Raw genomic sequence first — 24,463 nt, forward strand, 5'->3', positions numbered from 1 at the left:
AAGGGGCACCTGGGTGGCTCAGTCGGTTAGGCGTTGGACTTCGGCTCAGGTCATGATCTGGTGGTCAGTGAGTTTGAGCCCTGCATTGGGCTCTGTGCTGCCAGCTCATAGCCTGGAACCTGCTTCAGATTCTGTGTCTCCCTCTCTCTCTGCTCCTCCCCCGCTTGCTGTCTGTCTCTCAAAAATGAATAAACGTTAAATTTTTTTTTAATTTTTAAATAAAATAAAATAAAATAATCTAAAGAAAAAATAGAAGGAAGTAGAAAACAACATGATGATTTGGAACTGTCAAATAAAGGTGTAGTTTTGTTCTGATTTAATGGATTGATCCTGTGCAATTTGAATGTGTTATGGAAGGATGTTTATGTAAGTTTCCTTAGGACTTTGAAATGAGTGGGCTTTACAAGCCTATGTGGAGAAGGTAACTTTAGGGCAAATAAGCAAAGTCAAATACCGAGCCAGAAACTAAAGAATGCCTGGGGGGACCTGATCATATAAGTCAAGGAAAGGTATAAGGATAGAGGATTTGTTGGGATAAAAGGGGTAAAGTGAAGGAATTGAGGAGTTCAGGTGGGCTGTGGGGATGGTAGAAATTTATCTATTGTACATGAAGGTTTGAAACCTTGGCCTCTCACCTATGACAGTTACAGGGAAAATATTTGAGAGCGAAAGGTATGATCTCCAAACACCAAACAACCTCTGCTAGCTTTTCCGTCCAGATCCTCCATTTTGTAAGCCATGGTGCCTTCTTCCCTTCACAATATAGTTGTTGGTTGCCCTCTGCTGGTCAATTTTGGTCTTGCCTCTCCAGACATTTAAATCTGAGAGCATGCGCAAAATGGCATTTGGTAGGAAGCTTGAGTACTGAGCCTGTTAGTTTATTAATTCATTCACTACATATTTGCTCACATTTGTGTATAAAAACCTAGTAAAGGAAATACAAAAAAACCAAAATACACAGTCCAAACTCTCAAGAAGCTTACAGTCCAATCTGAATGAAGATTAAAACATGTATACGTAACTACTGTAAAAACACATAGAGGGGCACCTGGATAGCTCAGTCAGTTGAGTATCCAGCTCTTGATCTTGGCTCACTCAGCTCAGGTCATGATCTTATGGTTGGTAGGATCTAGCCCTGCATTGGGCTCTGTGCTGACAATGTGGAGCCTACTTGGGATTCTCCCTCTCTGCCCCTTCCCCACTCACTCTCTCTCTCTCTCTCTCTCTCTCTCTCTCAAAATAGACATTAAACACAGACACACAGACACAGACACAGACACACACACACACACACACATCCATTTACTCAACAAAGATTTTTTTTTTTAATTGAGTGGCTTATATGTGCCAGGAATTTACATCCTACTGGGGAAGATTGGGGTATTGTAGGTGACAAGTAACTAGAGAAGACTTCTCAGGACAACTGACATTGAAGTAGAGGTTGAGTAGAAGGTGAGGATGAGAAAGATTATTTCAGGCAGAGAACAGCATGAACACAGACAAATACTATACCAGGAATGCCAGTGGATAGAATGTAGTGAATGTGAAAGAATGGTTAGTGAAAAGGGACCAGGTCAGGAAACCCAAAAAGCAGCCATGAAAGGGTTTAAGGTCTCTGGCTACGACTGGATGCTTTAGTGTAGCTTTCCATATATTAACTCATGTGGTCCTCATAACCCTACTTTCCTCATGAAGGCCCCAGGAAGTAGTGGGTCTAGCCTGCCCTCACCCTGAAAAAAATGGACACACTTAAGACATATTTAGGAAGCAGAATAAATATAACTTTTAATTCTTACAGAAGTGTGTCAAAGGAGATTCCTTGCATGCAACCAGGTGGATGGTGGTGGTAGAATGATGGGTTCCAGCTGGAGGAATCAAGAGCTTCAAGGAGGAAAGATGAAAGGATGTGCAGGATGGGAAGGGATAAATGATGGGGTATGAAGGAAGGAAGGGTACAGTGGTGAGGGTGATCTCGGAGAGAAGAGCATGAAAAAGGGTATGAAGGCAGGAAACTGCAAAGTGTAAGTGTGGGGAAAGCTCTATGAATTACTACTGAACTCCCTGCACTTGGGGAGATTCATCTTGGAGAAGATGCTGCTGTGCAAGAAATGAAATACAAAAAGAACATCCTCAACAAGTATCCCAGATATTTCCTATGATCAGAAATTGGTGGGGGTGGGGGTGGGGGGGAGGAAGAACCTGGTAAGGTGAGTACAGGAGGGTTAGAGGTCAGAGAAGGAATTAATTCCCTAACCCGGTTAATACACAGAAAATTTAGAACAGTACTTAGCACATAATGAGCATTCAGTAAGAAGTGTTATCTCCCCACACTCCAGCTCCAGCCATTATGTTTCATAACATAAGCTGTTATGTTTGACAGGCTACTCCCTCCTAGCTCAGTGATTTCTGAGATGCGGCTCCTCAAAAAAATCCAAATGAGAGTATGCTTTTTCCTGGGTCTCAGTTATAATCAGACTTCTGGTCATGAAATCCAGAGATGCCCTCTCTTCCTGGAAATTCTAATTTTAACTATTACAGCACAGGAGGCATTCAGATTTCCAAAAACCTAACCCTTCTTCAGCCAAATCCTTTGCTATTCCCTTCCCCAAGAATGAAACGTGTGTCAAAGCTCTAACAAACCTGAAGTTACAGAACTGCGAAGGTGTCCAGTATCCTAGCAGCCGATACAGTTGTGCAAATTAAGCTTCCCATGATCACCTCCATCCGTCCCAATCCAGAGGTGAGACCTCTCAGCTATTTCTGACACAGAAAGGTAAATGCTGGAAAGACACGTGCGAGGGGAGTTCCTTCTACGTATCCTGAAGGAGAGGGAAAAAAGCGGCCGTCACGAACAGGATTCGAACCTGTGCGGGGAAACCCCATTGGATTTCGAGTCCAACGCCTTAACCACTCGGCCACCGTGACTTCCAAAACTATGTTTTGCCGCGCGCTTACAGAAGGGGTCCGCACTGCGACCAGGGAGGGAGTGTGGCAATGGGAAGCCGACTCCGACCACATACAGGATGTGTATCTTGGGACCCCCGCCCTTCGCCCCTTACCTCGCTTCTATGCCACTCAAAGGAACAGTCGGGTGGACCGGGTGACTCAGGGAGGGAAGAGGGGTCTTAAAGAGCGTATGCTATTTAGAAAGCGATGGCGAGGCCTGTGAAGGAAGCAGTTGGAGGGAAGGGACTGGGACCCAGGGTAGCGGCTAGAGGACTCCTCGGGTTAAGGAGTGAGAGGGGTGCTGAGGGAGACTCAGGAAGAGTTGAAAAGGGGAACTCCTGGGGATGGATGAAAGAGAGGAAGTTCTTGGGGAAAGGGGTCTGGGGTTCCTTGGAATTAAGGACTCCATGAGGGGTTGGGAATGTGCTGTGAGCTGGGGGCGTCCCCTTGGGGTAGGAATAGAAAGGTTCCCCATTCCCTGGGCTGAGAGGCAAAGGGGCAGGAAAGGCTTCGCGTCGGGTACAGAACGATCTCAGGGGAGTGGGCGCCCCCTCCAGGAAGCGGCTGCCTCCCCAACGCTCCCGTCGCCTCCGCCGCCACCGCCGCCGCCGCCGGGGAGACCGCCAGGGTGGGTCCCGCGCCCGGCGCTTGGCCGTCGCCGTGCCCGACCGGCCGGCAGGGGGCGCTGCGCCGGCCGGGGCCGGCCCAGGCGGCGGGAGGCGGCGGCCGCGGCGGCGGGAGGCGGCGGGAGGCGGGCGGAGGAGGAGGCGGAGGAGGCGGGAGCTGAGCTGAGCGGGGCGGGCGGCGGCGGCGGGGCCCGAGCCCGAGAAGATGGCGGTGCGGAAGAAGGACGGCGGGCCCAACGTGAAGTACTACGAGGCCGCGGACACCGTGACCCAGTTCGACAACGTGCGGCTCTGGCTCGGCAAGAACTACAAGAAGGTACGCGGGCAGGGCCGCGCGGGGGCCGGGGGCGGGACAAAGGGACCGAGGCCCCGCAGCTCCCCCCGGATCCTGCCCACCCTCGGGCGGCCCGCGGCCCCTCCCCCGCGGCCTCCGGAGCAGCCCCAGCGCGCCCGCCCGCGCCCCGCGCCCCTCCCCCCAGCCTCTTTTGCCGCCCCCCCCCCCCCCCCCCCGCAGCCTGGGATTCCAGCCCCCGCCCTCCCTGCTGCGCCCTCTGCCCCTTGTTTTTCTCCACTGCCCTGGCGGGTCCCGGTGCCAGCCGCCCACCCTCTCCTGGGCCAGAGGCTTCCCGGCTTTTCCGGGAGAGGCAGCCGAGGGTGGACGGGGTGTCTGATGTCCCCCCCCCCCCTCCTACACACACACACGCCCCAGCGTGCCCGCCACGGTGCCCGCCAGAGCTCCCCACGGAGCCAGGTACCGGTAGGCTGAGGCCTCCCTAGTGCTTTGTGTATGTTCGGAGAGATGATGAAAGCAGGACGGTAAACAGCCACAGAGCAGGCCCTTGGCTGCTCATCAGCCCTAAGAAGCACCCCCCGCCCACCTGTCTCTACCGCTTGTCCCCCACTTTCATCCAAGGGGCAAGGAAACCTCTTGGGAGGCAGGGGTATAGCAGTTCCTGGGCAGCGACCTCTTAAGCCATTCCTCAGCTTCACAATGAAGTCACTGGGCCACCTGGCCTTGCACTGCCTTTGGTTTGGGGTTCAGAGGCTAGGACAGCTTTATATCTCTGGCCCCCCGGCTCGGAACTGGAGATAATAAGGTAGTGAACAAAGGGTTCAAAAAGCCTTACCTGACTTTTCTGTCAAACCTCTTCCTGGTGGTGTCTTTGTCTTTAGGCCTCGTTTAAAGGAACATCTATACATAGGGTTTTTCTGTGGAGATAGTCTGCCTCTTCCTTTTCACTATTCCCAGTTAGAGGTTCTGTTTCTGGTTTTCCTTCAGCTCCTCAGTTCTTCCTGCCCAGCTTTGCAGCCTGTCAGAAGTGTGATGGGTTGTTTAGGAGAACGCCCCTCTGATCCTGCTTATGGCCCTATCTCAGAGGTCTGTCTGAGTGTCAGAATCCTGACAAACAGCTGCTGGGTCTGTGGCTTTTGCCTGTACCCCAGCATGAGGCTCTGGTTCCCCAGCCTCTTCCTTTGACCTTTTTGGAAGGGAGATCAGTCTAGGGGCTTAGTCTCTGGCCCTGGGGGGATTGACAGCCTGTGAGCTTTCAAATTCAGCTTTCAAGTTCTTAGCTCTTTGTCAGTTACCTTTTCCTTCAAGGCTCTCTTTACATCTCCCACTGAGAAGAGCACTTTTCTCTGTGATTAGGGTTGAGGAAACAGGGGTCAGAAGGTAAAGAGAAAGTTAGCCTGTTGGCTCAGGTTTAAATTAGAATAGAAGGCTAGGATACTAGGTAGCATAATATGGAAATGTGTAAGAAGGCCCAGGGTTGCTTGTCTCGGATACAGTTTCCCCCGAAAGGATAGATGTTTTCTTGCTCTTTCTCACCAGGCTGGGTCTTAGTAGCTGGTCCTTGCCATCTAGGAGAGCCTACGAAGACTTTTGTGCCCAGTTCCTAGTAGAAGCAGAATGCACAAACTCAGCTCTCAGTCTGTTTGCCTTGCCTCACTTCCTTGCACCTTTCGTATTAAGCTGCGTTCTAGGGGGGAGTCTTGGCCTTCCACAGAGTTACCCCAAGAAATACACTGTTGTCTTGCTTAGAGCCTCAAAGGTGTTGCTTCCATTGCCTGAACTTAAGGAACCTTCAGAATTTTACCACCTTCAGTGTTGTTAACTAGAAATCAGGGTCCTTCAACTCCAATTTCAGGGTGTAGCTGAGAAAGAATAGGAAGTCTCCGTGGCCTCCAATGCTGGCAGGTTGGGCTGGGGGCAGCAGAATGTCAACTTCTGGTGAGGGGCTTAGAAGGCTTCCCTTCTGCCATTTTCTTTATAGAAACTAGACATGTGGAGGAAGAAGAGCCTATTTTTTCTACCCCAGATGTTTCTAGAGCTCCCTGGGAAGAAATAAGGGAGATAATGGACAATTCATCTGGAGTCTCCTTTTCTTACCTTTCCCTCTGTCTTCTTAGTATATACAAGCTGAACCACCCACCAACAAGTCCTTGTCTAGCCTGGTTGTACAGCTGCTACAGTTTCAGGAAGAAGTTTTTGGCAAACATGTCAGCAATGCACCACTCACTAAACTGCCGGTGAGTGCGAATGCATGGGGAATCCTCCAAACTGGAGAGGGAGTTGTGGGGGTTTTGTAAGTTTTATACTTTTTGAGATTTGAGTAATTTCCTATCATCCCTATCCCTGGTCAGGGCATTACTGGCTTGCCCTAGTCCCCAGTTTACCGCTCTCTTTGTCTTAGTGATACTTTGTGCAACAAGGCACGCCTGGGTGGCTCAGTCGTTGGAGCATGTGGGGGTTGTAACTTTAAGCCCCACATTGGGTGTAGAGATTACTTAAAAATAAAGTCTTGATATTTATGTATGTATGTATGTATGTATGTATGTAGGCTCCACGGCTAGCATGGAGCCCAACACAGGGGTTGAACTCATGACCCTGAGATCAAGACCTTAGCTGAGATCAGGAGTCGGACACTTCACCGACTGAGCCACACAGGCACCCCTAAAATAAAATCTTAAAAAACAAATACTTTGTGCAGTAGGTTATCTCAGCGTGTCTGAGCTCATACGTGAAACTCTTGTGGCATGGTTAATGTTGACTTATTTTTGAGAGAGAGAGCGCAAGCTGAGGAGGGGCAGAGAGAGAGAGAGAGAGAGAGGGAGACACAGAATCCGAAGCAGGCTCCAGGCTCCGAGCTGTCAGCACAGAGCCCGACGTCGGGGCTGAAACTCACAAACTGTGAGATCCTGACCTGAGCTGATGTCAGACGCTTAACCGACTGAGCCACCCAGGTGCCCCCTCTTATGGCATGGTTAAAAGGGATTTGGATGAGATTTGGATTTGCACAGGCTTGTGTTCAAATCCTGGCTCTGCCACTTGGTGTTCTGTGATCTTGGGCAAGTCATTTAAACCTTTTGAGTATCTAGCCCTTCATCTCTAGATGGGATTAATATCTCTACCTTGTAGGGGTTCTGTAATGGGTGATGAAGTAACCAGTAAGTACGTGGCACAAGGTGGGGCCTTGTGAATACTGGTTTCTTTCTCCCCCTTCTTCCAGGCCACAAGATACGGTGGCATAAGGGTTAAAGAAGTCCAGCTTGGAGAGAGAGATTAGTTTTGCATGGGATTTTGTGAAAGGATTGTTAATAAGAGAATCTAGGATGTAACTCTCACATACTTTTTTCCTATTTCAATTTTTTAGATCAAATGTTTCCTAGATTTCAAAGCAGGAGGCTCCCTGTGCCACATACTTGCAGCTGCCTACAAATTCAAGAGTGACCAGGGATGGTGAGATGCCTTCTTCTCTGTGCTTCTTACATTTAGAGGGACTCCCCCTTTATGATTTTCTGGGGTCTTTCTGGGATGGGAGAACGTAGGTAGACCTTCTTGCGAGTCTCTTACTTTGCTAGGTCAGTAGGTGTGACTTGCTAGGTCAGAAAAATGGCTGAGAATCAGAGCCAAAATAGTGTCTAAGAGCAAGTGAGTATGTATGTGTGTATGTGTGTGTGCATCAATGTGTGTGTTGTAGAGGAAAGGGGATTCTTAGGTTGGCATCTCAAGCTTTTCTTTGTCCTTTTGGACTAAGTACAAATGATTCATGGAGTCGAGCTTAGTGAACCCCAGATCCCAGGCCACTTTGGCAACTGTTGTGAGCAAAACTGCTTTCTGATTTCCCATGCTGAAAAGTCATATACCCTAACCTCATCCTCAGACCTGATCTATAACACTCACTATAAGTTATTGCCTCTTTTCAAGGCGGCGTTACGATTTCCAGAATCCATCACGCATGGACCGCAACGTGGAAATGTTCATGACCATTGAGAAATCCTTGGTGCAGGTAATAGTCAAGAACCTCCCTTGTCCATCTCCTTTCCCTCAGTGAAAATCCAAATCACGCCTTTCCCATGATCCCATCCCATCTCTTTCTTCTCCCTACAGAATAACTGCCTGTCTCGACCTAACATTTTTCTGTGCCCAGAAATTGAACCCAAACTGCTAGGGAAATTAAAGGACATTATCAAGAGACACCAGGTGAGTGGGTGGGTCAGGCGAGCTTTGGAAACTCCATGACTGTCTTCCTGATCATTTCAATACAATAAGCAGCCCTCAGGTGACATGTTTTCTACTGCAGAGGTGCCTCTGCCTACTTGGGAAAAGACTAGGCTTAAAGCCTCGAGCTGCTTTTTCTCGTTTGCTTCTCCCACCTCCCAGTCTTGACAGGTTTAGATCACTGTTCCTAGCGGCTGCATTGGCCTGGGGGTACGGAAAGCCAGAGATTGCCTGATTTCAGAGGAATGAAACCTTTACTCTGGAACTCTATAATAACAAGCAGATATCACTGCTGGGGACATATAGTCAACTTTACATTTCCCATGTGTAGATTATCTGTTCAGAGGATTATCTGCAGCAACTTTTAGTTCTTTGCTTTTCTTCGTTATTAGCACAATCCCAGCCATTTCCCTCTGCCTCTCAGCTGTTGTGTGCTTAAAAAAGGCAAGCCAACTTTAATACCATTTTGAGCAGAATATGATTAGGAAGGCAGGTCTGTGGTTAAATCTTATTTTGGTTTATTTATACCCATGAGTAATTCGGAGGGCACCATATTTACCTACTTTTCCTTGTGCCATGCAGGGAACAGTCACTGAGGATAAGAGCAATGCCTCCCATGTTGTGTATCCCGTCCCAGGGAACCTGGAAGAAGGTGAGACCTGGGTTTTCTTGGCCACTGCAGTGAATGGCTTAGACTAGCAGTGGGGGCACTGCTCAGCCCCCGCACAGTGCCTTGGCACCTCCTCTTTCCTTTCAACTCTGAGCCCTCCTACTGCCTTATATCCCTATTTCCAGGTCCCTGGCTGCAACACAAATTGTGTACTGTTATTTTCTGTATGCCCCTTTAGTTTACATCTCTCCTTGTTCTGTTTTTACCCCCAGAGGAATGGGTACGACCAGTCATGAAGAGGGATAAGCAGGTTCTTCTGCACTGGGGCTACTATCCTGACAGGTGAGGACAGGGTCTTAGGGCAGGTTTAAGTATGAGAGCCAGACTGAGAAGCCCTAGAACATCTACCAAAGCAAGCAAGCTTTCTTTTGGGGTTATTTTTAGGTCTGTTAATTTGTTCTTCTATCTATTATGAGAATTTTGTCTTGGGAGAGGTTTGGACTTATTAAATGAGGCTTAGGCTAAAAAGATTGGGGCTTTATGTGTAAAACAGCTCTTCCAGTATAATTTATGATAAGTAAATGTTAGAAACAATCTAAATGTCTAACAATGGGAAAATGTTTCAGCAATTTGTTTATCTACTCAGTGGACTATTATGCAGCCATTGAACTGATAGAAATAACATGGATAATTTGTAGATAAATATTAAATGCTAAAAAGTAGGATTGTAAAATAACACTAGTGACATTGCAGTTATGTAAAAACAAAATGGTACAGAAAAAATTTACTGGGAAAAATATATACTGAACAGTTGTGTTAAAGGGACTCTTTTCTTTCTTTTTTTATTTCTGAAATTGTTTTTATTATTTTATAATGAAAATAATCCCGATATCAATTGGAAAGATAATCATACCAAAAAATAACCTAACAACCCAATACTTTTTTTGCAAATGAGAAAGGTAAAAGATTTGCACTTTACTTTTCCACAACTCCATCCCATTGATCTGACTTCACCAATTTCCTATGGCAGTTACGACACTTGGATCCCAGCCAGTGAAATTGAAGCATCTGTGGAAGATGCTCCAACTCCTGAGAAACCTAGGAAGGTGAGCATTTCTTGTCCCCTAAAGTACCCCAAAAAGTATCCCAGAGAGTGCTTGCCTGGCTCAGTTGGTAGACTGTGTGACTCTTGATCTCGGGATTCTAAGTTCAAGCCCCATGTTAGGTGTAGAGACTACTTAAAAATAAATTCTTAAAAAAAAAAAAAAAAGTGGTTCATACCAGGACCAGACCACCATTTGGAGATGAAGCACAGGCTCCTGTACCTTTCAGCTTTTCTGTTCGGGGTCCCCAGACAGAGCTGTGGCTTTCAGGCTTCTTTCCAGCACAGTCTGTCTTTGTACTTCAGGTTCATGCAAAGTGGATTCTGGACACAGACACTTTCAATGAATGGATGAATGAGGAAGACTACGAGGTGAATGATGACAAAAGCCCTGTCTCCCGCCGAAAGAAGATTTCAGCCAAGACACTGACAGATGAGGTTAAAATTCCTCTTCTTTTTACCTTGATCCCTTAATCTTGGAATAAGTCTTCAGTGGGGCTTGTTGGCTGACATTTGCTCCAATTCTGCAACCTGCAGGTGAACAGCCCAGATTCAGACCGACGGGACAAGAAAGGGGGGAACTATAAGAAGAGGAAGCGCTCTCCCTCTCCTTCACCAACCCCAGAAGCTAAGAAGAAAAATGCTAAGAAAGGGTATGCCATCCCCTACCCTGCCCCCACCTTCACCATTCTCTCCACACCATGTTGAAGGAAGGGAGGACAGATTCCTTCCCATAACCACCTGGCCCTGACCTGGGTAGGCCATATTCCTGTCCATGTCCTGAGAGGGACAATGAGGTCTTCTTTAGCTGCCTGGTTGTTATTCTGGTTGCAGCCACTAGTAGACTCAAAGAGAGCTAAATCTTCAAGTGCAAAGCCTTTGTACTTCCCAGTACTCTATAGTGATGGGTTTCTGGGTATGCTCAGTTCCATCTTTGGGATTCTCTCTTGCTTTGCTCCCCTTGAACCTCAACTTCCAGGGACTCTTTGTCCAAAGATGACTGGATTCTCTTTCACTCCCTTCCCTTCCCAGTCCCTCAACACCTTACACCAAGTCAAAGCGTGGCCACAGAGAGGAGGAGCAAGAAGACCTAACAAAGGACATGGATGAGCCTTCACCAGTCCCCAATGTAGAGGAGGTGACATTGCCTAAAACAGGTATGGGCCACAACAAACCCCTGGGACCCACCTTTGGAGAGGGCTGATTTCCCAGGCCCAGCTCCAGGTCTTAAGGAACTCTCCCTTCAGTTTAGCTGGTTATTAAAATTATTTTCATCACCATGGACAGTCCTGACATCATATCCATATCTGAGGTGTGGACTGTGCTTTACGCCTGACAGTAGTTGTCTCCAAACTGTTTTTGATCATGTACCCCCACCAGTAAAGTATTCAAGTATAAATTGTCCATGTCTACTGTTATTCCATTACTTTAGAAACACTATTAAATACATGCAAACATTACCTAAAAATGGGAAAATGTAAAAGATAAGATTAAAAAACAAATGTAAAGAGAAGTTCTATTCTTTGCCTGTATTCCAGTGGACCATGTTTTGTATCCTATGTGAGAACCCCACCTTGGAGATCATTGCTCTGTGGTGCTAAAGAGTTGTACAGTTGTAAATGTGGAATATGATCTGTATTCCATAGACAAGCTCAAATAATATCCAGGAGTGTATTTCAGGGGTGGGGGTGGGGGTACTGAGAGAGAGGAGTTCTGGCTTCCACCCCCTCATCAATCACAGCAGCTCTCTTCTGTATTCATGTTTTTTCCTGAGCTATTGGGTATGGATTCAGTTAAGGCAAGTCCTCTGCTTTAAAAAATGTTGAAGATCCTACCATTCCTCTACAGAGTGATTTGGTCAGACTCTGTCCATTAAGAATTTACAGACACATAGATGGAAATAAGGAGACCTGTCAAAGACAGAAATGATTTATGCACATCCATAGAGTAAAAGATGCTTCCTTATAGGTAAACAGTTAAGTGAATTTTGGGTGGGGGAAGGAGGGAAAATGGCGGGTGAGATTCAAGCCCTACAATGACTGTGCCTGGAGGCAGTTACTGTTTTTTGGGATTAGATGGACAGAAGTATTTGGAGAAAGCGAGATCTCTAAGACTTGTTAAAGGTGGAGAGGTAAGGGCTTGATTTGGGCAGAACCTGTCTGGTAAAATGACTCTCTTTCCTGGCAGTAAACACTAAGAAGGATTCCGAGTCAGCCCCAGTCAAAGGAGGCACCATGACTGACCTGGGTAAGAAGGAGAGGGGGCGCAGCTGTCACCTTCCCCTAGCCTGCCGCGGCTTTTCAGAAAGTAGGATTCTCCTGCCCCACAGGAGACTCCAACCTTCTATTTTACTGCCTCTCTCTTTCAGATGAACAGGAGGATGAAAGCATGGAGACCACGGGCAAGGTGCAGCCAGTTTAGAGAAGCCTTCTTTACCTCTCTATGGGATTCTGATTTGTGCTTATAAAGTTCCTGATACTCAGAACTTTCCATCGCCCCAAGTTTTCCCACCTTAGACTAGTTCTAGCTATTGTTCAAAACTCAAAACTCTGACCCTTTCCAAGTTCTGGGCCTATATTCTTCATTCGCATACCCATCCTCAGTGCCCACGTTCCTGGGGTGTGGGAGAAGCAGAGGGTCGCCAGGGGCAAAATGGGAATGCTGTGTGGCTAGCAGCCTCTGTACTTGTAGGATGAGGATGAAAACAGTACGGGGAACAAGGGAGAGCAGACGAAGAACCCGGACCTGCATGAGGACAATGTGACTGAACAGACCCACCACATCATTATTCCCAGCTATGCTGCCTGGTTTGACTATAATAGGTATTTTTTCTCCATCTTCTCATGCCTCCCTATTTCCTTGCCTTCTCTTCCTGTCTCCAAATACGTTATTTCTTCATTAGCCAGACAGACTGGGGTATATTTCAGTTTTAGGGGAGCTCCTGGTCTCTTTGAGTCTTACAGCCCTGTGAGAAGTTCTCCTCAAGGAACGAAGCACTGTGTTCTCCCTCCCTCCCTTCTAGCTTTTACCTCTCTTTGGGGCTCTCATCTCCACCAGCGTCTTCTTAATCGATTCCGTTTTCTCTTACAGTGTTCATGCCATTGAGCGGAGGGCTCTCCCTGAGTTCTTTAACGGCAAGAACAAGTCCAAGACTCCAGAAATGTAAGGGCATCTCAGCTCATGATTCTCTTTCTCCCTCCTGTCCCTGATCAGCTTTCCTGATCTAGCACCATCCAGTTTGGCAAATATTTCTTGAGCTTCTTCTATGAGCCAGGCACTATGGTACTCTTACAAAGACACGATCTCCGCCCACAGGAAGCCCTAGCCCAGCACTGTGGCCTCAGTAGCATGCTCTCTGTGATTTGCCTGGGGGCAGTATTAAGCATGGTTTTCTGTACAAAATGGGTACCTGCTCTGATGCCTCCATTTCTTTCAACAGAATACAGAGCCTTCCAATCCATAGTTACTAAGATATCTAAAATGCAAATACTGGGGCGCCTGGGTGGCTCAGTCGGTTGGGCGTCTGACTTCGTCTCAGGTCATGATCTCGTGGTTCACGGGTTCAGGCCCCACATCGGGCTCTGTGCTGACGGCTCAGAGTCTGGAGTCTGCTTTGTGGATTCTGCCTCCCTCTCTCTCTGCCCCTGCCCAGCTCATACTCTGTCTCTCTCTCTCTTAAAAATAAATAAAACATTTCAATAAAATAAATAAATAAATAAATAAATAAATAAATAATAAAATGCAAATAGCATAAATAATAGCTTTGACTAAAATGTAAGTGACTATTACCAGGCTGGTCTCGAAGAGTAGGTTTTAATAGAAAAACAAGAGGAAGAGCTCTGAAGTTCCAAGCCTTTGAATTAAGGGATGGAGAGGGCTCTCTGGAGAGAAGTGTTATGTAAAGTGCAGGCTTGGGGCTTGGAAGTCTCTATCTTCTTCAAGGTGTTGCCTCAGGCTAAACCTGTTTGGCTTTGGATGAGTCTTGACAATCTTCTATGGTTAGAGGTGCTCCAGGAGAAATACCACGATGAGAAGGGTGAGAAAGCTTTGATCCCCCTAAGAACTGAACGAGCCTGCTTCTCAGATGTTCCTTAGCTTCCCCTCTTTGGGGCCATCTTGCCTTCCCACTGTGTTTCTTTCCCTGTAGCCTGTGGTTCTCTTCTCTTCCTGGGGAAAGCAGTATAGGACGAAGCCTTGCTTTCTCCAAAGGAAAAGGCAGTGGTGACCCAGTCACATGAGTTCAACATAGTCTGTAGGCAGGGTTGGATTTAGAACTGTTCTACACTTTGCGGTCTTGATGTAAGATAGTAAATAGTGATAATTGCCTGTATCTATTGAAAGTTTATCTCCCAGACACTATCCTATGTGTCTTACATGCATTGACTAATCTTCACATTACCTTTAGAGGTAGGTCCTATTATCCTCTCCAGTTAACTGATTAGGAAACTGAGGTACAAAGAGGTTAAGTCACTTGATTAAGATCACACAGCCAGTAAGTAGAAAAACCAGGATCTGAATCCTTTATACTGGCTCATGTTCTCAAACTTTATGGCACACCACATAATAGCTACCATTTACTGAACTCCTGAAATGTGCCAGGCACTGTACTAGATGTCTGTAGACGTTTCTATTCTTCAGCAGATACTCCACTTTACAGATTAGGAGACTGAGGTTCAAAAAACTTAAGTAACTTGCCCAAGGCCAGGTAGAACTGGGATTTGAACTTAGATCTTTCCACCTTCAAAACATATATTATTTTTTATTCTTTTATTTTATTTTTTTTTTTTTAGTGAGCTCTACACCCAGTGTGGGGCTTGAGCTCATGACCCCAAGATCAAGAGTCACAGGCTCTATCAACAGCCAGATAGAGCCTGTGACTCTTGATCCCTGGATTGTGAGTTCAATTGAGTGTAGAGCTTAATTAAAAAACAAAAACATATATTCTTTATACCACATCATGTTGACTAGTTGGAGGCATGGATAGACCTCCCCTTAACACCTGTCTTTGGAAATAAAGGCACCTTTCTTCTGTTTTTATTACTTGTTCAAAGGCTGGGTAAAACTCCCCTAACTACAGCCAAGGAGATAATTCATTTCGCTAAAAACCCCCCATCAAGGAAAATGTAGCAGTGTTTGAAGCCCTCACATCTAGTAAACCCTCAGTGTTTGCCGAGGCAAATGATCTGCTCTTTCCTCTTTGTCGCACAGGAGGGATCGTCAGCCCTTTTATCACTTTTCCTACCCTTCAGTCCTCAATGGACTTATTTTTTCTTCCTCTTGTTCATCTTTCTGTCTCTCTCCGAAGCTACCTGGCTTATCGAAACTTCATGATTGACACTTACCGGCTGAACCCCCAAGAGTATCTTACCTCCACTGCCTGCCGCAGGAACCTGGCGGGTGACGTCTGTGCCATCATGAGGTGGGTCTGCAGCTGAGGGGAAGGGGGTGCATAAGGATGTCTGCCCACAGATGTCTCTTGGCAGAAGGGGGGCTGCCAGCAAGGAGCGTAGGGGAATAAGAAGGAAAAAAAAAAAAAAACACCTCTAGAGAAAGGCAGAGTTCATATTCAGGGCACGCGTGACTTGAGGGAATGGCAGTGGCATTCTCTGGCATGTGGGAAAAAGGAGAAGGAGTACGTCTGTAGTTGAAGGATCCTGCTTCGATTTTACTGGCTATCCAGGAGAAGAGGTCTAGTAGGTGAGTGGTTATGGAGAGAGGTCCCCGCTGGATATGTAGGTAGACCTGGGGGTCACTGGCATTTAGGGTGTGGGAGGAGATGGGATCTCCCAGGGAGCAGAATGAGCAGAGAAGAGGGCTGAGGAGAGGGAGTGTTATGCCCCACTTCTGCCCCTTTCTGGCTGTCCCATGTGACCCTGTCTCCACCTCTCTCCTCCCAGGGTCCATGCCTTCCTAGAGCAGTGGGGTCTTATTAACTACCAGGTGGATGCTGAGAGTCGACCAACCCCGATGGGGCCTCCGCCCACCTCTCACTTCCATGTCTTAGCAGACACGCCGTCAGGGCTGGTGCCTCTGCAGCCCAAGACACCGCAGGTAGGGTGAGGGGCTGTGGGGCAGGGTCGGGTTGGGAGAAACTGGGCTTCTTTGGACTTTTCTTTTTCTGGTTTTTTAGGGTAATGGTTCAGGAGTGTTTTGAGGCTTCTTCCTTTTCCATGGGATGCAAAGGGCCACAGGAATCAGCCCGTGTGTTTAGCACCCTCTCTCAGCCTCTGTACCTGAGACTGTGAGGACTTGCTGAGGGAGAAGAGATGCTCCTTGTTCTTGAGGAGCAGACAGGCCAGGGTAGGGCACGGAAGAGATAGAGAAAGATGGCTGAAAATGAAGTTGCATGAAATTTTTTAACTTTGTCATGTTTCCAACATTTTTTTTTCCGTTTTTGCCTCATAATTATGATCACTTCCATTTTTTTCCACTTCCATTTCATACATTACAAAAATTAAGAGAAGACAGAATATGTGGCTTGCCCAAGATCACAGAGTACCAAATCTAGGATTAGAACCTAAATTGTCCAGCTCCTAAGGGAACCTGTAAAGATATTTGTGAATATAAATGGGTATCATGCCAACTACAGATCTAATTAATCATTAAGGGAAAATGGAACAGTGGCATGAGTGCCCCCAGAGCTTGCGGGCCGCCCAGCATTTGGTCTTGAGGCCTCCAGGGCCTTGGCCTGGTCATTTCCTGCCCAGCTTCCATGACGCCAAGCTCTGTCTCCCAGGGCCGCCAGGTTGATGCTGATACCAAGGCTGGGCGAAAGGGCAAAGAGCTGGATGACCTGGTGCCAGAGACGGCTAAGGGCAAGCCAGAGCTGGTAGGTGGGGTGTAGACCCCGCTGGGCTTCTTATTTGCCCCTTTATTGGGGGGCCCCTGCTCGGGGAAGAAGAGACATGAGAGCAGAGGAGCTACAGCAGTGAGGGAGGAAGTCCCACTCAGGGGTGTCCCTGGCTTTGGGAAGGAAACTCCTTCTGTCTGTTTTCTCTCTCTGTCTGCCCCTAGCTCCTGCGGTCACTTGTACTCACCTCTTTCTTTTCCCTCCACAAATAGCAGACCTCTGCTTCCCAGCAAATGCTCAACTTCCCTGACAAAGGTAAAGAGAAACCAACAGACATGCAGAACTTCGGGCTGCGCACAGACATGTACACAAAGAAGAACGTCCCCTCCAAGGTACGGGGGTGTGGGCCAACTTCAGGGGTGGAGCACCTTCACTCTCTGGAAGTCATGGCCTCCTCTCTCTGACCTGCATGTTTCTCCTGCAGAGTAAAGCTGCAGCCAGTGCCACTCGAGAGTGGACGGAACAGGAGACCCTGCTACTCTTAGAGGTAATTTGGGCAAGGAAAGGAGAGTTCTATGAAAACAGAAGTGGCCAGGGTGCCAGCTGCACCTGTGAGTGCAGAGAGCGTGATCTTGTCCCCAGTGTGTCTCCTCCCCGCTGCCTGCTGCACCTGCCCCAGGGAACAGCTCCAGGCCAGGCATTTGGGCCATTTCATTAACTCCATATCCTTTCTTAGTGCTACTTGGAGATTCCCCTGGGACCCAGCAGACTCCACAAACACCACAACACAGAGATCTTTGAAGCCCGCTACCCTTAGTAGGATGGGGGGAGTTGACCTTCAAGGAAAGTGGCTAAGTAAGGAAGTTGTGTCTCCACCACTACCACCAGGCACTGGAAATGTACAAAGATGACTGGAACAAAGTGTCAGAACACGTGGGAAGCCGCACGCAGGATGAGTGCATCTTGCATTTTCTTCGTCTTCCCATTGAAGACCCGTACCTGGAGGACTCAGAGGCCTCCCTGGGCCCCCTGGCCTACCAGCCTATCCCCTTCAGTCAGTCAGGCAACCCTGTTATGAGCACTGTTGCCTTCCTGGCCTCTGTCGTCGATCCTCGAGTCGCCTCTGCTGCTGCGAAGTCGGCCCTAGGTAATGTGGAGGGGTCCTGGCCTCTTTGGTTTGAAGGGCTGGTTACTCAGACCTTGAAAGCCCCTCCAGTTTGGCTGCCTTGCTGGCGTTGTCTGCTGCTGGCGTCAGCTCAGGCACCTGTCTAGCTCCGTGCTGGTCTAGATGAAGAGATGGGTTTGTGAGGCCGCTTTCATAGGGACAGTTAGAACTGCCTGCCTGCCCCTGCCCCAGCCTTGTCCTCTCTGGATCTTGCAGAAGAGTTCTCCAAAATGAAGGAAGAAGTACCCACAGCCTTGGTGGAGGCCCACGTTCGGAAAGTGGAGGAAGCCGCCAAAGTGACAGGCAAGGCGGACCCAGCCTTCGGTCTGGAAAGCAGTGGTATCGCTGGAACCACCTCTGATGAGCCTGAGCGGATCGGTAAGACCTGGAAAGTTCCCAGAGTTCTCCCCTGTCACGAAGACCCAGAGCCACCTCATATCCTTGTGCTGTCCCTGCTTCGAGTTGTCGAATGGGGACAATTGGCAGGGTTTTTATTTTCCCCAGGACTCCATCTTAGGGACTGTGGCTCCCTGCCAGTCCTGTCACTAAGAGTTTGGGTAGGAGAGGGGGCTTTTGGAAAAGTGTCCCAGAGACGGTCTCTGTATCAGACATTTCCCATTTCCTCTTCCCACGGGCCTAGAGGAGAGCGGGACTGATGAGGCACGGGCAGAGGGCCAGGCCACAGAGGAGAAGAAGGAGGCCAAGGTATAGTGTCAATGAGCTGGGCTGGGAGGGTGGAGGTCCTGGGGTGGCACGGTGGGGAAGGGGGTGCTGGGCTTAGGTGGGGCTGTTGTCTGGAGTACAGGTACCTCCAAACTGCGGGGTGAAAATTCATTTCCCAGTCTGGGCCCTTTGTGTGAGTAGCAGCTACCCTGATATTGTCTACTTTTCTTTCACTGGGACTTCAGGAGCCCCGAGAAGGAGTTGGGGCTGTCGAGGAAGAAGCGAAAGAGAAAACCAGCGAGGTTCCCAAGAAGGATGAAGAGAAAGGGAAGCAAGGTGACAGCGAGAAGGAGTCAGAGAAGAGCGATGGGGACCCAATAGGTGAGCTTCCCAGCATGGTGGTTGGGGGTCCAGGAAGGAAAAGTGGGGCTGTAGGGCTGACCCCACCTTTTTTCTGACGCAGTCGACCCCGACAAGGAGAAGGAACCAAAGGAGGGGCAGGAGGAGGTGCTGAAGGAAGTGGTGGAGTCAGAGGGGGAGAGGAAGACGAAAGTGGAGCGGGACATCGGCGAGGGCAATCTCTCCACCGCTGCTGCTGCTGCCCTGGCTGCTGCCGCTGTGAAGGCCAAGGTGAGGGCCAGAGACCCAGAAGACCCCCCAGGGATGGAGCTGCCCCCTTCTCTGATCTCCCTTCATCTGGAGGAAATCTTCCTGTGCTCCTCACTTCCATGATCCTGGTCTGTTTTCTTCTCATTTTGATCCTGAGAGGGAGAGTTGGTCATCTCTTTTCTAAGCTTCTTGAAGCTTTTTAGCATTAGGCCTGTTTTTACCCTCTAATTATTTGATTTTGTCTTATCCTTTGCTACTCACTCTCTTTTTTTTTTCTTTCATATTCTTTTAAGAATATGAATGCTTTGCTACTCTGTGGGTTGTGACCACAGCAAGTTCTTTCTTAAAACCTGCCAGCTTCCACCTTGCCACCCTCTCCCTGGCATGTCTCCTGCGGGGCCCTCCCACTCATGTGTTGCCCTCCCTGCCTTCCCTAGCACCTGGCCGCCGTGGAGGAGAGGAAGATCAAATCGCTGGTGGCCCTGCTGGTGGAGACCCAGATGAAAAAGTTGGAGATCAAACTCCGGCACTTTGAAGAGTTGGAGACGATCATGGACCGGGAGCGAGAGGCAGTGAGTAGCATCCCCTGCTGGCCAGTGGAACCTTGCCTCTGAGCTATACCTTGGTTCAGGATGGGGGTGAGCAACAGTGCAGAAAGCCTGAGAGTAACAGGGCTTCACAGCAGAGGAGCAGGAGGAGTTAACTCCAGGCAGTTAAGGACAAGTGACCCACAGGTGAAGCTTGGAGCCTGAGGTCCCATAGAATGTTAGCATCATGGGGCAGAGATCTTAGTTGTTTTTGTTTTTTGTTTTTGTTTTTTAATTTTTTTAATTTTAGAGAGCATGAACAAGGGAGAGGGGCAGAGAGAGAGAGAGAGAGAGAGAGAGAGAGTCTTAAGCAGGCTTAAGCGTGGAGCCTGACTCGGGGCTTGTTCCCTGGGCACTGGGATCATGACCTGAGCTGAAATCAAGAGTGGGACACCCAGCCAACTGAGCTGCCCAGCCCAGGCACCCCCTGTTTTTTTTGTTTTTTAAATTTAGTTATTTATTTATTGGGAGCAAGAAAGAGAGAGCAAGACACAAGCAGGGAAGGGACAGAGGGAAAGGGAGAGAGAATTTTAAGCAGGCTCCATGCCCAGCTCTAAGCCCATTGCAGAGCTCATGACCTGAGCCAAAATCAAGAGTTGGACGCTTAACCATCTAGTTATTTTTTTGATTGCCTCATTTCCAGGTCCTCGACCAGTGTTTTACCCATTGTAGAGTGTGAATATCGTTGAATGAGTGAGCAGGTTTAAGGGATGATGAGAGGGAGGGGGCTTCAGATCCAGGAGGTAAACTTGGAAGGGGGATGGGATGGACAATGTATTAAACCATTTTTTTAAAAATTTTTATGTATTTTGAGAGAGAGAGAGAGAGAGAGCGCGCACATACAGACAGGGGAAGGGCAGAGAGAAGCAGAGACAGAATCCCAAGCAGGCTCTGCACCATCAGCGCAGAGCCTGATGTGGGGTTTGAACTCACAAATGTGAGATCATCACCTGAGCTGAGATCAAGAGTCGGATGCTTAACCAACTGTGCCAGTCAGGCACCCCAAACCATTTTGTTTTTGAGACCATATAAAAAGAAATAGAAAACAGGGATCCTAACCTCAGAGAACCTGCAGTTTAATTGGAGATATCCAATATTCAATACAGAGGCATCAAAAAGTGAATGCTTAAAGTATCTGACAAATTCAAATTAAAAGATTCTAAATCACGTATATAAGTCCTGAGATATAACAAAATAAAGGCAAAGCTCAGAGGCTAATGAGTTGATCTGGGATGGCTTCCTAAAAATGGTGAGTGTTTTAGCCAATTTTGGGGGAAGAAAACGCAAGTTGACAAGAGGAATTGGAAGCGTTTTCCAAATGAACATAATGTCAGATTCAAAGCTTCAAAGCTGAAATGAGTAAGGGTCCCCACTAGATTAACTCCACTGTAGTGAGAAGCCATGTGGGCAGCCAGAAGACATGGTCATGGGAATTCTTAAGGGGAGGACAGGGGAGGGCAGGGCAAGCCCAAGCACAAGATTTACATGTGTTGTGGGGAACTGCCAGAATGAGAGGCTGGATTTGTCAGAAGACAAAGCAGGGGGCAAGGTGTTTGCCTTTGTGATCTTGTGAACGTGGGTAACGGTACTCAATTGGCACTGGCAGCTGGAGTATCAGAGGCAGCAGCTCCTGGCCGACAGACAAGCCTTCCACATGGAGCAGCTGAAGTACGCAGAGATGAGGGCCCGGCAGCAGCACTTCCAACAAATGCACCAACAGCAGCAGCAGCCACCACCAGCCCTGCCCCCAGGCTCCCAGCCTATCCCACCTGCGGGCACTGCTGGGCCACCCGCAGTTCACAGCTTGGCCATGGCTCCGGCCTCTGTGGCCCCTGCTCCTGCTGGCAGCGGGGCCCCTCCTGGAAGCATGGGCCCCTCTGAACAGATTGGGCCCGCAGGGTCAACGGCAGGGCCGCAGCAGCAGCAGCCAGCTGGAGCCCCCCAGCCTGGGGTGGTTCCGCCAGGGGTACCCCCCCCTGGACCCCATGGTAAGTTCTGGGTTCTGGAACCCTTGCTGATTAGAGGGCTCCCTCAAAAGGGATCTGTGACAGGACTGGAAATTTCTGCAGATGGGTTCTCTCTCACCTCTGTTATATCCTTGAGACAACAGCAATCCTGCCCCAGACCCAGAGCTTTGGAATTTTATTCCAGGGATTTATCACTTATTCTCGTATCAGGAAAAGTGGTGCTGAGGAGTGGCTAGGTTATCCTTGCTGGGACAGTGAGTTGGTAAGGGAGGTTTTATGCCTCTAACCTCCTTGGTCTCTCCTCTGTGTTTCCAGGCCCCTCACCGTTCCCCAACCAACAAACTCCTCCCTCAATGATGCCAGGGGCAGTGCCAGGCAGCGGGCACCCAGGCGTGGCGGGTAATGCTCCTTTGGGTTTGCCTTTTGGCATGCCGCCTCCTCCTCCTCCTCCCGCTCCATCCATCATCCCATTTGGTAGTCTAGCTGACTCCATCAGTATTAACCTGCCCCCTCCTCCTAACCTGCATGGGCATCACCACCATCTCCCGTTTGCCCCGGGCACTCTTCCCCCACCTAACCTGCCTGTGTCCATGGCGAACCCTCTACATCCTAACCTGCCGGCGACCACCACCATGCCATCTTCCTTGCCTCTCGGGCCGGGGCTCGGATCCGCCGCAGCCCAGAGCCCTGCCATTGTGGCAGCTGTTCAGGGCAACCTCCTGCCCAGTGCCAGCCCACTGCCAGGTGAGAAGGGTCCTGGAGGGGAGAAGGGTGAGGGAGAGGGGTTACATGGAGGGATGGGGGGCAGGTAGGGGGAAGGGCTTAGGCACGAGAACTCCACAATCCTTTTTGAACGCTCTGGTAAATTAGAATACAGGGGGAAGGGCCTCTCTGGCTGTCCTCCACCAGTCCCCACCCTGGCAGCTGCCACCTCTGGGATGACGTTGGGGCCTTTCACTGGTGGGTCACGGAGGAGTCCTAAGGCACAGCATCTCAGTTGTAAACTTGAAAAACAGCTACCTGTTTGCATGATGATTGGCATCCCCTTTGCTTGTTCCCATCACGTTCGAATGCCCCATTTAGAGAGTTTCCTTGGGGGCAGAAAGATTTGGGGTATTTCAGTTTTCCCAGTATGAGGTGGGAGAGGGTGTTGGGAAATGAAGTTTACATTGTGGGTACCTCAGTCACCTACCCACCCATTGCATGCCATGCCCAGTTCTGTTTGTCTGTGGTGGCCTGGGTCTGGATCTCTCTCCTGCTCACCCTAGCTGATTCGTCTTCCTTTTCTCCACAGACCCAGGTACCCCCCTGCCTCCAGACCCCACGGCCCCAAGCCCAGGCACAGTCACCCCTGTGCCACCTCCACAGTGAGGAGCCAGCCAGACATCTCTCTCCCTCACCCCCTATGGAGATCAAGGTTCCAGGAACAGCCCTCTCCCCACCACTGGGACCCTTCCCCAGCCTGGAGAGTTCATCACTACGTAAGGAAAGCTCCTCCTGCCCCTCCAAAGCCCCCGCCATGCCTGTCAGGGGCATGCATTTTTATATTGGATTATTCAAGGACTTCTGTTTAAAAGATGTTTCTAATTTCTGGGAGAGAGGATAGGATGGGGATGCTGCCCTTGAAGAAAGGGCTGGGGAAAAGTGTTTCTACAAGGTTCTAATTAACCACTTCTAAGGGTGCACCCCCCTCAAAGCTACTGCATTTTTTATGGATAAAACAAAATTAAGCCCTTTAAAGGAAGTAGAGAAAAAAGCCACATTGCAGCTTCCTCCACCCACTCAAAACAAAACAAAACAAACAAAAAAAACCACCCCACCCAACTTTTACATTTTTTGGAGGAGGGAGGTGACAGGAAAGGGGGATTTAAGGTTCTGGGAGAGCTCTGGGGATAGAATAGGGTGCCGAATCTGTCTCTTCCAGCCCCCCCGTTAGTGACCGAATCAATTCCCCACCCCCCTCAGCCGCCCCATCCCCAGTTTATTCCTACTAATCTCTCCTGCTGCTTCCTCAGTGTTGCTGTTCTAGGCCACCCCAGCTCAGCCAATGACCCCTTTCCCTCTGAATGTCAGTTTTGTGTTTTTAAAAGTCACCTGCGTAGTTGATGTCAGCGTATGTGTATTTGGTGGGGAAACATATTTTGGGGATTCCTGTGGTAGGTAATAGAGGAAGAAAGGGCACTGTTCTTCCTCCTCCCTGGGCCCTGTCACTGGGCTCCTAGAAGACATGGAGAAGGGAACTAGAGAGGATGGGGAGTTGTTAACCTGAATTTTTCAAAAAGCACTTAAGCACCTCCTTATGACTTGGTGGGTCACCCCTCTAACCTCTTCCCTCTTCCCCCAGTACCATCAGAACCTTGACTGGTAGCTAGGGGTTCCCTGGGATTTAGGGACAGTGGAGGGGTGCCCGACCTAGGGTAGTGCCTACTGCCAGCTTGCAGCTAGGCTCTGCTCCCTGGATTCCACTGCCTCCCCTACCGTCTCTCCCTTCTACATCCTTGATGTGAAGGCAGATGGGACTCCAGGCTCGCCACCAGTTCCTTCCCGGTCCCTCCCACCAAGCTTTGTTCCTCACGTCCCGTGTTTCTCTTCCTCTGCGTCTTCGCACCTTTCTTCTGTTCAAAAGTTTTCTGTAAATTTTTTTCTTTTCTTTTCTTTTGTTTTCTTTTTCTTTTTTCTTTCTTTCTTTTTTTTTTTTTTTTTATAAATTAATTTGCTTTCAGTTCCATCTTGTGAATGCCTTCTGTGTTCTCTTACCTGTGGCTGTCAGGCAGTGGGATTGGGCTGGGGGGAGTCTTCCAGGAGTCCTTCCCAGGGGCTCGCACCTGGGCTGGAGAGGCACTGAGCAAGCCAGGCACAGATACTGGGCCTCTCTCCACAACAGGCTAAAGGCAGCA

At 48.9% G+C, this 24,463-nt stretch overlaps 1 protein-coding gene, 1 long non-coding RNA gene and 1 other non-coding gene across 14 annotated transcripts; 1 reads left to right on the plus strand and 2 right to left on the minus strand.

Annotated features, from left to right (window-relative positions):
- Nucleotides 1-1,759: 1,759 nt before the first annotated feature.
- On the minus strand, nucleotides 1,760-3,734 carry LOC147579095 (uncharacterized). Its single transcript, XR_015253545.1, has 2 exons — nucleotides 2,641-3,734; nucleotides 1,760-1,881 (listed from the first exon to the last, which is right to left on the minus strand). It is a non-coding gene; the product is annotated as an uncharacterized LOC147579095 (long non-coding RNA).
- On the minus strand, nucleotides 2,844-2,925 carry TRNAS-CGA (transfer RNA serine (anticodon CGA)). The gene has a single exon. It is a non-coding gene; the product is annotated as a tRNA-Ser (tRNA).
- Nucleotides 3,722-23,672, plus strand: SMARCC2 (SWI/SNF related BAF chromatin remodeling complex subunit C2). 12 transcript variants are annotated; one of them, XM_086713083.1, is made up of 30 exons: nucleotides 3,722-3,888; nucleotides 5,982-6,101; nucleotides 7,226-7,311; nucleotides 7,780-7,861; nucleotides 7,963-8,055; nucleotides 8,656-8,725; nucleotides 8,956-9,025; nucleotides 9,714-9,789; nucleotides 10,092-10,223; nucleotides 10,323-10,438; nucleotides 10,818-10,942; nucleotides 11,973-12,032; nucleotides 12,154-12,191; nucleotides 12,477-12,607; nucleotides 12,876-12,947; nucleotides 15,091-15,204; nucleotides 15,683-15,836; nucleotides 16,522-16,614; nucleotides 16,851-16,967; nucleotides 17,060-17,122; nucleotides 17,464-17,722; nucleotides 17,957-18,118; nucleotides 18,381-18,445; nucleotides 18,649-18,784; nucleotides 18,867-19,033; nucleotides 19,450-19,584; nucleotides 21,206-21,587; nucleotides 21,882-21,965; nucleotides 22,245-22,310; nucleotides 22,861-23,672. In XM_086713083.1, the coding sequence occupies exons 1-30, from the start codon at nucleotides 3,778-3,780 to the stop codon at nucleotides 22,935-22,937; spliced, it is 3,456 nt and encodes a 1,151-aa protein (XP_086569209.1). In that variant the 5' UTR covers nucleotides 3,722-3,777; the 3' UTR covers nucleotides 22,938-23,672. The 12 variants fall into 12 exon arrangements, with proteins under 12 accessions (XP_086569209.1, XP_086569204.1, XP_086569205.1 ...); XM_086713082.1 differs by having other exon boundaries at nucleotides 3,723-3,888; nucleotides 16,848-16,967; XM_086713078.1 differs by having other exon boundaries at nucleotides 16,848-16,967; nucleotides 21,882-22,310.
- Nucleotides 23,673-24,463: the final 791 nt, after the last annotated feature.

Source organism: Puma concolor, chromosome B4, assembly GCF_028749965.1.
Source record: "Puma concolor isolate L17-30 chromosome B4, mPumCon1.1.hap2, whole genome shotgun sequence".
Lineage (NCBI taxonomy): Eukaryota > Metazoa > Chordata > Mammalia > Carnivora > Felidae > Puma > Puma concolor.

Excerpts from the sequence above, each read along its gene's own strand:
- SMARCC2 (XM_086713078.1), top strand. The coding sequence starts at position 3,778 with ATGGCGGTGCGGAAGAAGGACGGCGGGCCCAACGTGAAGTACTACGAG. Across the intron at positions 12,033-12,153 it reads AGGCACCATGACTGACCTGG|ATGAACAGGAGGATGAAAGC; the intron begins GTAAGAAGGAGA and ends TCTCTCTTTCAG. Across the intron at positions 12,948-15,090 it reads AAGTCCAAGACTCCAGAAAT|CTACCTGGCTTATCGAAACT; the intron begins GTAAGGGCATCT and ends CTCTCTCCGAAG.